General features: G+C 39.7%; 1 protein-coding gene across 2 annotated transcripts; it reads left to right on the top strand.

Moving 5' to 3' along the window:
- Nucleotides 1–2,326: 2,326 nt before the first annotated feature.
- PTTG1 (PTTG1 regulator of sister chromatid separation, securin) lies at nucleotides 2,327–8,888 on the top strand. 2 transcript variants are annotated; one of them, XM_033180394.1, is made up of 6 exons: nucleotides 2,327–2,443; nucleotides 2,899–3,000; nucleotides 3,311–3,495; nucleotides 4,747–4,840; nucleotides 7,875–8,033; nucleotides 8,750–8,888. In XM_033180394.1, the coding sequence occupies exons 2-6, from the start codon at nucleotides 2,910–2,912 to the stop codon at nucleotides 8,827–8,829; spliced, it is 609 nt and encodes a 202-aa protein (XP_033036285.1). In that variant the 5' UTR covers nucleotides 2,327–2,443; nucleotides 2,899–2,909; the 3' UTR covers nucleotides 8,830–8,888. The 2 variants fall into 2 exon arrangements, with proteins under 2 accessions (XP_033036285.1, XP_033036284.1); XM_033180393.1 differs by having other exon boundaries at nucleotides 2,347–2,474.
- Nucleotides 8,889–11,644: the final 2,756 nt, after the last annotated feature.

The following is an 11,644-nucleotide window of genomic DNA, read 5'->3' as shown; positions in this document are numbered from 1 at the left end:
GGCAGTAATTAGTAGCCAGGCTGTGTTAACATGCTGGGGATCTGGTGAACACAGTGTCTTCCCTCAAATTTACATCAGAGTGCGAAAGACACGGGAACAACCATTCAGATAATTTAGCAGTTGTAAAAGTTGCTATGAAAGGAATACCAGGTGCTGTGAGAACATAAGGCACGTTATCATTAGGAAAAAACACGACGATTTCCATTTTGGAGAAACATTAGTATCTATGCTATCCCATCTCTTCTTTAAAAGTATACATGTGAAATAAAATACTGGAAAATAAACTAATTTTCGTGGTAGAATTTCTTGTGATTTTTTTTTTTCTTTGTGCTTTCTATTCTGGTTGTTCTCTCCCTGCCCCCCATAACGTGTATCCTTTTTGAATGTAAAAGTTAAAATAGCTACCATTCCTGCCTCCATAAAATAGCCCAACATAATAGAATCTGTTTTTTTCGTATTAAGAATTTGCAATACCTGGAGTTTAGGAGCATAAATATTAATTTTGCTTTTACAGGGCAGTAAATGAAGAAACAGAGACTAGCGTGAAAGTGAGTAGAGTCTATGAATCACTCAGGCTTTGTTTTTTTCCACTTAAAAACATTCCTGAAATTTGCTTAGGAGTGTTAAGGCCTAATTAGCCAAAACCACCAGGAGAGCACATCTCGAAGAGGAATCAGAAAGCCCAGGACAAGAGAGTTGAATCTTTTCTAAGACTTGAGGTCCCTCTGGAGGGTTCTGAGGAAGGTCTAGGAAAGCTGGGATTGGTTCTGGATGGGTTGCTGTTTGTAAAGCAGGATTAGGAGAAACTGATTAGGGACTAAGTGCTGTTATGAGTGAGGGTGGTTTAGCAATTGTGTATTTCCAGTAATAGTAATAGCAAGGCTGGTCTGAGGGCATCATTAGTAAGAAAACAGTGGTTATTCAAAGAGAGGGTGGTTATGGTTTACAGCTGATGCATGACCTTGGGAGAAACAATGCTTTCTGTTGGTGAAACAAAGAAGACATCCTAAGGAGATAAACTTTGCACCCCAAAACCTCTGTAGATAGAGAATCCCTACTTGGAAGCTATAGGTGTTGTAAAGATTTAGTCTCAAAAATTAACACTTTGAATGCTGATAATATAATATGATGATGTAAAATTTAGGAGATACAGGAGGAAATAAGGGGTGGGGATAAAGGAAAGAGAGCAGTGAAGGGACAATAAAGGTATGCATATTTTTCTGTCTTTCCTCTTTTCTTCACCTTAAGTTAGGCTCTTTTCTTCTTGATACCTAGTATAAAGTCCACCATTTAATAGGTATTCAATAAATATTTGTGAATAAATGAATCATTCAATCAATATTGGTCCTGAAATGCCAGGGAAGAAGAGATGATGAACTGGCATGTATTGAGAACCATGTCTATGTCAGGTATAGTGTTAAGCCTTTTGTGAAAGAGTAATATGGAATCAACTCCTCTCTCTCAGCTAATCTGCAGGTATAAAATGTATATATGGTGACCTGTGGGAAGCGGAGCTTGAATGACACAGGTCAGCCTTATCTTTTGAATGTATACCTTTATCTTGTGGTTGCTCAATGTATTCCATTTTACTATAGAAACAGGAAAAGGTCGTCAACTTTTTCAAGCAAAATTTCTTTTCATATCTGGGAAACTGGAATTCCTTTTTTATATCTTTATTATCTCTCTGATGTTCTCTTGCACCCTGGCCAAGCCCTTCCAGACAGCTTTGGTTAGTATATTATTGAGATGTTAGAGGTTTAAAATAAATCAGTATTAAATGATAGGATTTTAAGGGAAGACTAAATTATGTATTCATTAGAATCATAATTTTGTTCCTAAAACAGATTCGTGATGGTATAACAGAAACAGCATCTTAGCCTGAAGTGTTGAGGATAATCCTAAGATTAGGGAATGATTAGTTTGTTCTTAATCATGAGCATAAGAGAATGACTCAAACGCTGCTGTTTGATCTATCTGTACTTACATTTCTTCTTAATTTTAAATTTTCTCTCCTAGTATTCTTTAGACCCAACATTGGTTGTTTCGACCATTTCTACAATATTTCTATTTATTTTCCATCCTTTCTACGGTGCCATTTAAAAAATATATCTTAAAGCAATAAAACATTGTTATTGAGTCAGTACCACAGTCCGTGCAGCTTAATAATATGGAGAGCAAAAAAAAGCCTCTCAATTTTTTTTTTAATATTACACGACCCTAGATTTTTTTTTCCCAGAAAACGTGCCACAAAGTTTGCAAGAAAGAGCTTTTGGGGCGGAGTCCTGGCTGCTTAGGTCCCTTCCATTGGTTCGGCTTGATGACCACGCCCCCGGCCCCGCCTCTTGAGCGGAAGAGCCAATTGGGCCGCGAGTTGTGGTTTAAACCGGGAGTGCGCCGCGTCCGTTCACCGCCGCCTTAGATGAATGTGGCTGTTGGAAGCTGCGTGAGTGAACGGGAGGGTCGCGGCTGGTTAGGTGAGCCTGGTCCGGTGGGGAAGGAGGCGGGCTGGGGCTGGGCTGGGGCTGCGGCTGGGGCTGGGGCTGAAGCTGGGGCTGGGGCTGGGGCTGAAGCTGGGGCTGAGGTTGGGGTTGGGGGACGGCCTGGGGCGTAGATGGCTCCGAGCCCGTTTGAGCGCGGTCTCGGACTGCGAACTGGACCCTTGGCAATTCTCTGAAGAGTGCCAGCCCCAAACCGCCTGCTCCTCGGGACCTTAGAGCCTCTGACTCAGGCTGAAAGATTTGAGAGCTGGATTAAGTACTTGTTGGCTCACGCCCGTGACTGTTCCTCTGTTTGCTCTTGTTTTTGTGTGGACATCCCTAGGATAGAAACTTTGGTATGTTGCTATACCTTTGCTTCTCCCACCTTACCCAGTATCTAATATGTATTTCTCATTCTTAGAATAATCCAGAATGGCTACTCTAATCTATGTTGATAAGGAAAATGGAGAACCAGGCACCCGTGTGGCTGCTAAGGATGGGCTGAAGTTGGGGTCTGGACCTTGTAAGTACACAAGGCTGCAGTCGGATACACTGGTATTGTGAACGTGGCCTGGAGCTGGACGAGACATTTAGTGTACTTTTTGAGCAATTGGAGTCAAGTCTGTTATTGGTCCTTTTTCATTTTCAGTATCTTAATGAGATGATTTAAGGGAGTACTGAATCTCAGCCATTAGGCCTATCATAGCCATACCACTACCAATAATGGGGGGTGGGTTTGGGGGTGAGAGTTAGGTCAAGTTTACATACACAGTATTCAAGTTGTACAGGTATTTTGCTGCTGGAATATTCTTATAGTAAGACTTTTTCTTCAGCAATCAAAGCCTTAGATGGAAGATCTCAAGTTTCAACACCACGTTTTGGCAAAACGTTCGATGCTCCACCAGCCTTACCTAAAGCTACAAGAAAGGCTTTGGGAACCGTCAACAGAGCTACAGAAAAGTCTGTAAAGACCAAGGGACCCCTCAAACAAAAGCAGCCAAACTTTTCTGCCAAAAAGGTAAGTATTGGCTATAAAGACACTCTTTAAACACGTAAGCACTTTTGATCTTAAAATGACGATTGGCATCATCCTACACAGCTTTCTTCCCTCTGAGTAGAAGGGAAATAGAGGTTAGCAAGCAGAGTAGTGGAGGAAACTCAGATTGTCCTTGTGGACCTCTTGGTGCCTTGAGATTGGGAATCTCAGATGCAGCTAATGCATATTTGTCCCTCACCTGTCCTTAACTAGTGTCTTAAAACTGATTGGTGGTATCTACTTAGATACGTACTGAGAGAGAGGGTGCCTTAAGAGGTTCTGTTGCTGCTATAATAGCACAGGTGTTGCCATTCTCCGCCTAGCCTTCCAGGGCAAGCAGCAGCTTGTTAGGTGACAATTTGCTAGCATGTTGATGTTTGTGTGTGGGTCACAAGCTACAGGTCTGTGTATCCCAGACTGAGAGCACTTTGCTGTGAAAGATGACGTTAGCATGAGGTTAACACTTTATCTGAATAACTTTTGTTTAATTTGCATTAGGAAACAACTGGTGAATTACATGTAGTGCAACTTAGGACAAAGATGTCTTTTTAAAAAAGTGAATTAACTTAAAAATATTAAATACAGGAATTGCAAAGATATGGCAAAAACAATGAGACACAGAACCGAAGTGTGAGAACCCCATAGGGAGTTCTAGGCATGCATATGTGAGGTGAGATAAATCAGGAATATGCCGGCTTCCATTGTAGCACCCTTCTGTAGTAGACTGTAGTAGACCTGTCAACTCCAGACTAGGAGATTGCCCATGGTGTTTTTCTAAAGTCCTTGACAATGTCTTGCTGCCTCTTACTCAGTGTATTTGAGGAACACAAACTTGTTTTTAATATTAACCAAGCACATAATTAGGTAACACTTGCGGAAAAATCACACTCCCATAAGCCAAAAATGGCTTTGATGATTAGCTACTATCCTGGGTAATTCATGCCCGTTTTCTCCTCTGTTAGGTTGAATAATTGCATTGATTAGCTCTGAATTAACTGCATTCTTGATAACTTATGCTGACAGGTGCTGGTACTTAAAATTTCAGATTTTAACTTTTGAGTCATGCTACTCGAATTACATTTGAATCATATTATTTGAAGTATATTTAAGTGTAATTATGAAAACTAAGGATTATGGCTTCTTAGAAGGCAGCATGAAATTGACAAATTTAAAAACTAATCAGCTAATGAGACTTCCACTCTCACTAACCCATATTTTCTTTGACTGTTCTAGATGACTGAGAAGACTGTTAAAACAAAAAGCTCTGTTCCTGCCTCAGATGATGCCTATCCAGAAATAGAAAAATTCTTTCCCTTCAATCCTCTAGGTAATATCTTTTGTAATTGCAAAAAGTGCTTTTGGCCTTTAGTTTCTTAGTATTCAGCTCAGCTGTAACTTGATGTGAATATAATATATGACCAAAAACTATAATGAGACTGTCTGACTCTGGGTTGTTTTGGACAAATGTACTTGTTGATGGAATTATTTGCAAGGTATCATCTTAGATCAAGAGGGGAATAGGAACAAAGATATAGAAGACATTGTTCCTGTCTGTGAAGGCTTATCACCTAGAGGAGGTAAGATGTATTCATGAATATTGAATAAGTCCCATTGTGGACAGTTTTTCTCACAAGCCTTTTAGAAAGTGAGCTTTATGTCAAGTTGAGCAATGCCTGAGAGTGCTTTGGTAGGATTATTTCTTTGGTTAGAAAAATCTACATAAGACAGTGAAAACCTGCTACATGTATCTGAAGTATTTTCTGTTTTGGAAACAGCTTTTCAAGCTTTAATTTACTCAACCATTTGAGGAGAAGCCACTGTGTGTCAGGCATCGCTAGGTGCTGGACACACTGTTTAACAAGATGGGCCCTGCCTGTGGGAGCCCACAATTTGAAGGGAAAGTCAGATGCTGGACAAGTCATCTCACTGTGAGTGTGAGCCAGAAAAAAGAGCATTGTAGGTCAAAGTGGTGCAAAGATGCTGAGGTAGGAAAAGGGACTGAAGTGGTTCTAGGAAAAATACAGGCAGAATGAAGGAGGATACAGGTGAGGTGTGGGGGCAGATCAGGGAGGGCCTTACAGATTTCTGAGCTGGATCTTTTACCCTTTTATTTAGCCAAAGAGGTCATGTAGTTATTCTTTTACTAATTTGCATCCAGATTGTTCTGGCTTTTAGAAACTACAAACATTTCTACGATTAGTATTCTTGAAATGGTCTTGTTGCAAGTTTGTGAGTACATCAGGAGGGAAACTGAGAAGGATTGCTGGGTTCAAGGGTTTGTGTGATTAAGTTTTAAAATTATAAAATGTGGTGCATCTGTGCTAATAATTATTCAGCCATTGGGGAAAATGAGGTAGATTTATGCATATTGATCAAGAATGAAGACCACAATATCGTGTGTTAGAGGAAGGAGATATTGCTAAGTGGCCCTTCAAAATAGTGTAAATTGTTAAATCCATCTACAGTGGATGAAGATGTCTACTTCCTTCATGTTCACTAACTATCAATGTTTTAAAACTCTAATCTTTATCAGAAAAGAAATATTTCATTGTTTTAAATTTGTGTGGTGAGCATATTTGATTATTGGCCGCTTAGTTTTTCTTTTATTAACTTCCTGTTTGTGTTTTTCTTTGATTAAAGAGCTCTTTGTAGATAAAATTAGCTCCCCTTATATTGCAGACTTCTTTCCTCTGGAGTCTTTTGTCCGTTTATGATTTCCTTTACAATTCAGTGGTTTTAAGCTAAATAGTCACATATCATTCAATTCTTTCTTGACTTCTGGGTTTTACCAGACTTGAAAAAGAGCACACTAATTCTTGAGTACTTAGGCTTTAGAGAACTTTCATACCTAAGGACAAAGATTTAGAAATTAAAACTGAAAAACTTAAGATATTCACTAAGTAATCACATTACATTAATGTAAATTTTTTTTAATATAAAATATTTGTTTTGGAAAAGTTTTGAGAAGAATGGCATGGTTTATATTTTTGAAAAATATATGAAGAAAACCTGACCTCACACAGATATGTTTTTAATAGTCTTTTCAGATAAGCGTGGATAGTTTTCTTTGCCACTAAACTAAAACCCACAAGTGACTGTTTCTGAATATATAATTGCAATGTGGAATCTGAAACCATATCAATGAGCATTTTGTATCTTGACAGTAAAATCCATCAGTCTGTTTTGCACTTGGAATGTATCTTTTATTCTTGCATCTATCTTGCGTTGATCATTCAGAAATATTGATTCACTGAGATATGTAGATACCCATATGTTGAGATGCTTTATTATACAATATCAAAAGCACATTAATATCACAACTGATCTCATCAAAAAAGTCTAAGGCACCTGTCAAGCTAATGACTGCAGATACGTTTTCCAGAATTCCTTTTTTTGGCCAGACGCAGTGGCTCATGCCTGTAATCCCAGCACTTTGGGAGGCAAGGCTGGCAGATCCCCTGAGGTCAGGAGTTCAAGACCGGCCTGGCCAACATGGTGAAACCCCATCTCTACTAAAAGTACAAAAATTATCCGGGCGTGGTGGGCGCGCCTGTAATCCCAGCTACTTGGGAGACTGAGGCAGGAGAATTGCTTGAACCCGGGAGGCAGAGGTTGCAGTGAACGGAGATCGTGCCACTGCACTGCAGCCTGGGTGAAAGAGTGAGACTCTGTCTCAGAAAAAAAAAATTCATTTTTTTGTTTTTGACAAAATTTTGACATTTTATATTCTGCCATTGGTAACAAAGCCTGTCAGTTTTCCTTGAGGTGATAGACTTCTTTCATGCCTTTGAGAAAAAGTGTGACAGGCATCCAGGTCTGAGTGACCATGGGATTTCTTGCAGTTGTTAATTCAAGTAAAAACAGTATTTCAGGAAAAAGTTCTCTAGTTTTAGCTTGCAACTCAGACAATTGCACAAATCCTTTTGCTTTGAGATAATCATATTTTGGTGTGCAGTGGAAGTGCTTTATGGCATACTTCTCATTTTATCACATAGAACATTAAAAAGACATCTTCTCAAGGATGGAGAGCTAATAAAATTAATACTTTCTATTGCATATGGTGAAGTGACATTAAGTGAAACTGGCTTTTTAAAATTACAAGTGCAGAAAGATGCAGAACATAGAGACTGCTCATATGGTTTACTGTCACTGCCTTGATTTGTGTTGAGGCACCAGCAGCTTTATCCACCATTGCCTTGGTACCATCATTACAAATGTCAACCCAGTGGGAAAAGGTGTGAATATTGTCATGAAAATAGTTTTGACCTCATGGACCCCCTGAAAGTGTCTCAGACCACAAGGAGTCTACAGCCCACACTGAGAACTGCTGCCCTGACAAAAACACTTTCTCTCTGTAACAGACTTTGAGAGTTTTGACCTGCCTGAAGAGCACCAGATTGCGCACCTCCCCTTGAGTGGAGTGCCTCTCATGATCCTTGATGAGGAGAGAGAGCTTGAAAAGCTGTTTCAGCTGGGCCCCCCTTCACCTGTGAAGATGCCCTCTCCACCATGGGAATCCAGTAAGTGAGCAAGTGCCCTTCTAGAAGGGCTGCAAACAATTTGTTTCATAACACTTCCATTACCGTGGGAACAAAGTTGTGCAGGAGGTGAGCCTGTGAGTCATTTCTGTCCTTCAAATGACAAGGATAAGATTTCAGAAAAATAAACTATTCTCAATTGGTATTGCTTTTTAGTCCCAAATGCCGCAGTAAAATTGTTATTCTGGAAACCGGATAGTCTTAGTTACAGCCAAAAGATTAATTCTCCCTTTACATCTTCTTAGGCTGTAAGTTGAAGCATATATAATAAACTTGTTGGAATGATGATTCCATATTATATCCAAAGCTAATATAAGATCAAAACACCTGTGCTGTAGCATAGACTGACAATAATTTCTTACTGCAGAAGGTTTGAGGTCTTTGAACTGGTAGTCAAAGACATCATTATGTTTTCTGTTTGTTCTGATGTGCGATAATTTGTGCTAATAAGTTACATTAGTGAGACTGTTAGCTCTTACTTTGGTCTCTAAGAGATTCAGATACTTCTAAGACTTATTTCCTAATGAAAGTCAATTCTGGGGCCACAGACATATTCCAAAAAGTGTGTGTCAGGAGGGGATGGAGGTGATTGATCAGACAAAGGGAAAAACATGAGTTTTTGACAGCTGATATCTATGTTGATATGGACAATGACTCAACGATTTGCAGAAATTTAATAAGAGATTCCTGTTTTCTAGATGTGTTGCAGTCTCCTTCAAGCATTCTGTCGACCCTGGATGTTGAATTGCCACCTGTTTGCTGTGACATAGATATTTAAATTTCTTAGTGCTTCAGAGTTTGTGTGTATTTGTATTAATAAAGCATTCTTTAACAGATTCTTCCAAGTATTGTGTTTGCTTTTCCGTGGAGTTTACTTAAAACAATATGAAAGCTAGCCGAGGTGTTTAACAAAGAGTCTATAATGTGACAATAGAGATTTGTCTGATTTCTAAAAACTTAAATCCTTTTGGTTTAACAGCTTATTTTAGAAGCCACCACTGTTTTTCCTGAAAAGTATAACCCCTCAATGTATACTTCATTGACTTTTTGCGGCCATTAACTAGTGACAGTTATTAGATCTCTTAATTAGAAGAGCTCTTTCCAACTCATTAAGTATCTATTGCTAGGCATTCTTTATTGCTGATTTGCCTTAGTTTCTAATGACTTTAATACTCAGTATTGAAAGGCTCTAAATCTGAGAATTCAACCTCCTTGGGATCTTCAGTTAGGTTCCTTGAAGATCACTGGAGATAATTTACTGATAGTAAGGTCTACACTCCACCTATAGGAAACTGTATTTAGTTATTTACCTTGTGTTGGACATGAGTATTTGAGAAGCATTATTGTGTTTAATGTTTGACATTATTTTCCAGATAAGATAATGAAGCTCAGAAGTTCATTGATTTGTCAAAGATGTGAACAGCTAGAAAATGATAGAGTTGGTATTTTGATCTCAGTTCTGAGGTTGGAATCAAAATAGAGATGGCAAATGGTTGCTCATAGGTTTTATCTTATTTTATTTTTTTTTGAGGGAGGGGGTAGATATTTTAAAAACCTTAATCATTTCCACTGTTTAAAATTCTAGTGTTTCACCAATCTGGCTTTGGAGAGTTCTTGAAAAGAGATGTGTCCATAGTAGACCCTATTTTTGTCACTTGCTGGGGTTGGAGGTGGATTGCTGCTGCTGCCTTTTGGGTGGAGTATAGGCTTTCTATCCCACAGACCCTGCCTTAAATGGCCTTAGTGAGAACTGAAGTGATCTTTTTACTTTTTGTGTCTCTTCTCAGACCTAGCCTACTTAACTCACTTGACTTGCTTGGGCCATGTAGTCACCTGAATTTGACCCTTGCTTGATGCTAAGTTATATAAGAAGTCTTTCCCTTGATATATCAGTAGTTCTATGGTCAAGTTAGAATGTAAACCCTTTGGCATTGTTACTGAAGGAAGTTGAAGGATATTAGGCATGAAATACTAAGAACAACCACAACTGCTTATCCTGATTTTAAAACTTTTTACCTTCTAAATATAACTGAATCAGTGTGACTTTCTGGAATTAGTAGAAAGGCAGACTTCTAGGAGAAGATAATGCCATAAGACTACTAGGGCATTTGGCTTTAGGGGAGAGTTAGATTTAGCATCCTCAGGTAAAATAGGACTGCTAAGAAAAGCAAAGTATAGGTTGGACACAGTGGCTCACACTGGTAATCTCAGCACTTGAGAGTGAGGTGGGAGGACTGCTTGATCCCAGGAGCTCGAGATCAACCTGGGCCATGTAGTAAGACACTTGTCTCTAAAAAAATTAAAAATAATTAGCGGTGTGTGGTGGCGCATACCTGTAGTCCTAGTCTCAGGAGGTTGAGGCAGGAGGATCGCTTGAGCCCAGGAGTCCAAACTTACAACTTGAGTGGCTATAATGCCACTGTAATCCATCCTGGGTGGTAGAGTGAGACACTCTCATAAGCAATGAAAAAAGCAAAGTGTAGTTCTGAATGGCTTTCTTACTCTGCAACACAAACTGACGCTTTGGAAAATTGTCTTTTGTGGTAGAGGGAACCAAGGGCTGGGAGCAAGGAGACTAGTCAGTCCCTTACCAATGAATTGCTGTCCTCTGGGTCACAACTGAGTATGGAGGGATCTGATCTTTTCATCTGCTGTTAATCAGATTGCAGTGTGCATAATGTGTGTTGAGACTGAGAACTTTCAGCAGATGCTCCTCCATTAATACAGATAATTTGCATCTTGTGGGGGTTGTTGCTATTTTGTTAAGTTCTGACACTTTTTGAAATAAGACAGACTTTATTCATACCTTTACAACTCTAATCCTTCTACCTTTCTCTACACCACCTTTGAGACTGCCCGTCAGGATCCTGTACCTTCTTAGAGTAGGAGCTAACTAACAGTCAGGAATGCCATAATCTTGCTACCATTTCTTCTTTCTTACCACAAGTTGTATTTTCCTACTGCTTTGCATGCCAGCTGTGGATTTTACCTTTTTTCATGCTGGGTGTTTTTACAATTCTATTAATATTCTTAACCTTTGTTCTGGAGTATGGGTAAGGTACCTAGAAGCAATTTGATTCATTTGAGACTTGCCTTTAAGGTTAGGCATCACCAGAGCAGCATTTAGCCCAGGGCTAATTTCCCTCTGCTACTGAAGTGCCAGAGGCTTAGGACTCTGCTGCTCCTGAATTATGAGGTTTTCCTGTCTAGCTGGTGGGAGAAGACACTATTCCCAGCCCTGTGTGGGCTTCAGGAATTCTTCCCTCTGATCTTTTCAGCTTGTTTTCTCATGCATATATGGATCAACGCCCTTCTGAATATTACAGGGAGACCCTCTACAAATTTCCAGGGTTCTCTCTGTGCAGCTCTCTCCTCTACAATGCTCTGCTCTGCAAACTTGGCCTGCCTTGGCCTGACTCTCTGTCTCTTCAACTCAGGAAATTCACTGGGCTCTGCCTGCCTCCCTCCCTTCCCTACTCTGAGGCCTGGAAACTCAAAAGTAGCCAGTGAGGACAGTCATCAGCCTCACCTCACTTATCTCACATTCCTCAGGCATTGCTGTTCTTTGTCGCCTGATGTCTGCTGTTTGGGAA

This window comes from Trachypithecus francoisi, unplaced genomic scaffold (assembly GCF_009764315.1).
Source record: "Trachypithecus francoisi isolate TF-2019V2 unplaced genomic scaffold, Tfra_2.0 Lachesis_group2, whole genome shotgun sequence".
Lineage (NCBI taxonomy): Eukaryota > Metazoa > Chordata > Mammalia > Primates > Cercopithecidae > Trachypithecus > Trachypithecus francoisi.
The sequence above is the reverse complement of the archived record's forward strand: the minus strand, read 5'-3'. Positions and strand labels throughout refer to the sequence as shown.

What these genes read in the sequence shown, in the direction of transcription:
- PTTG1 (XM_033180394.1), top strand. Translation starts at nt 2,910, where the DNA reads ATGGCTACTCTAATCTATGTTGATAAGGAAAATGGAGAACCAGGCACC. An exon ending in GAAGTTGGGGTCTGGACCTT is followed by an intron (nt 3,001 to 3,310) that starts GTAAGTACACAA and finishes CTTTTTCTTCAG; the next exon opens with CAATCAAAGCCTTAGATGGA. An exon ending in CTCTCCACCATGGGAATCCA is followed by an intron (nt 8,034 to 8,749) that starts GTAAGTGAGCAA and finishes CCTGTTTTCTAG; the next exon opens with ATGTGTTGCAGTCTCCTTCA.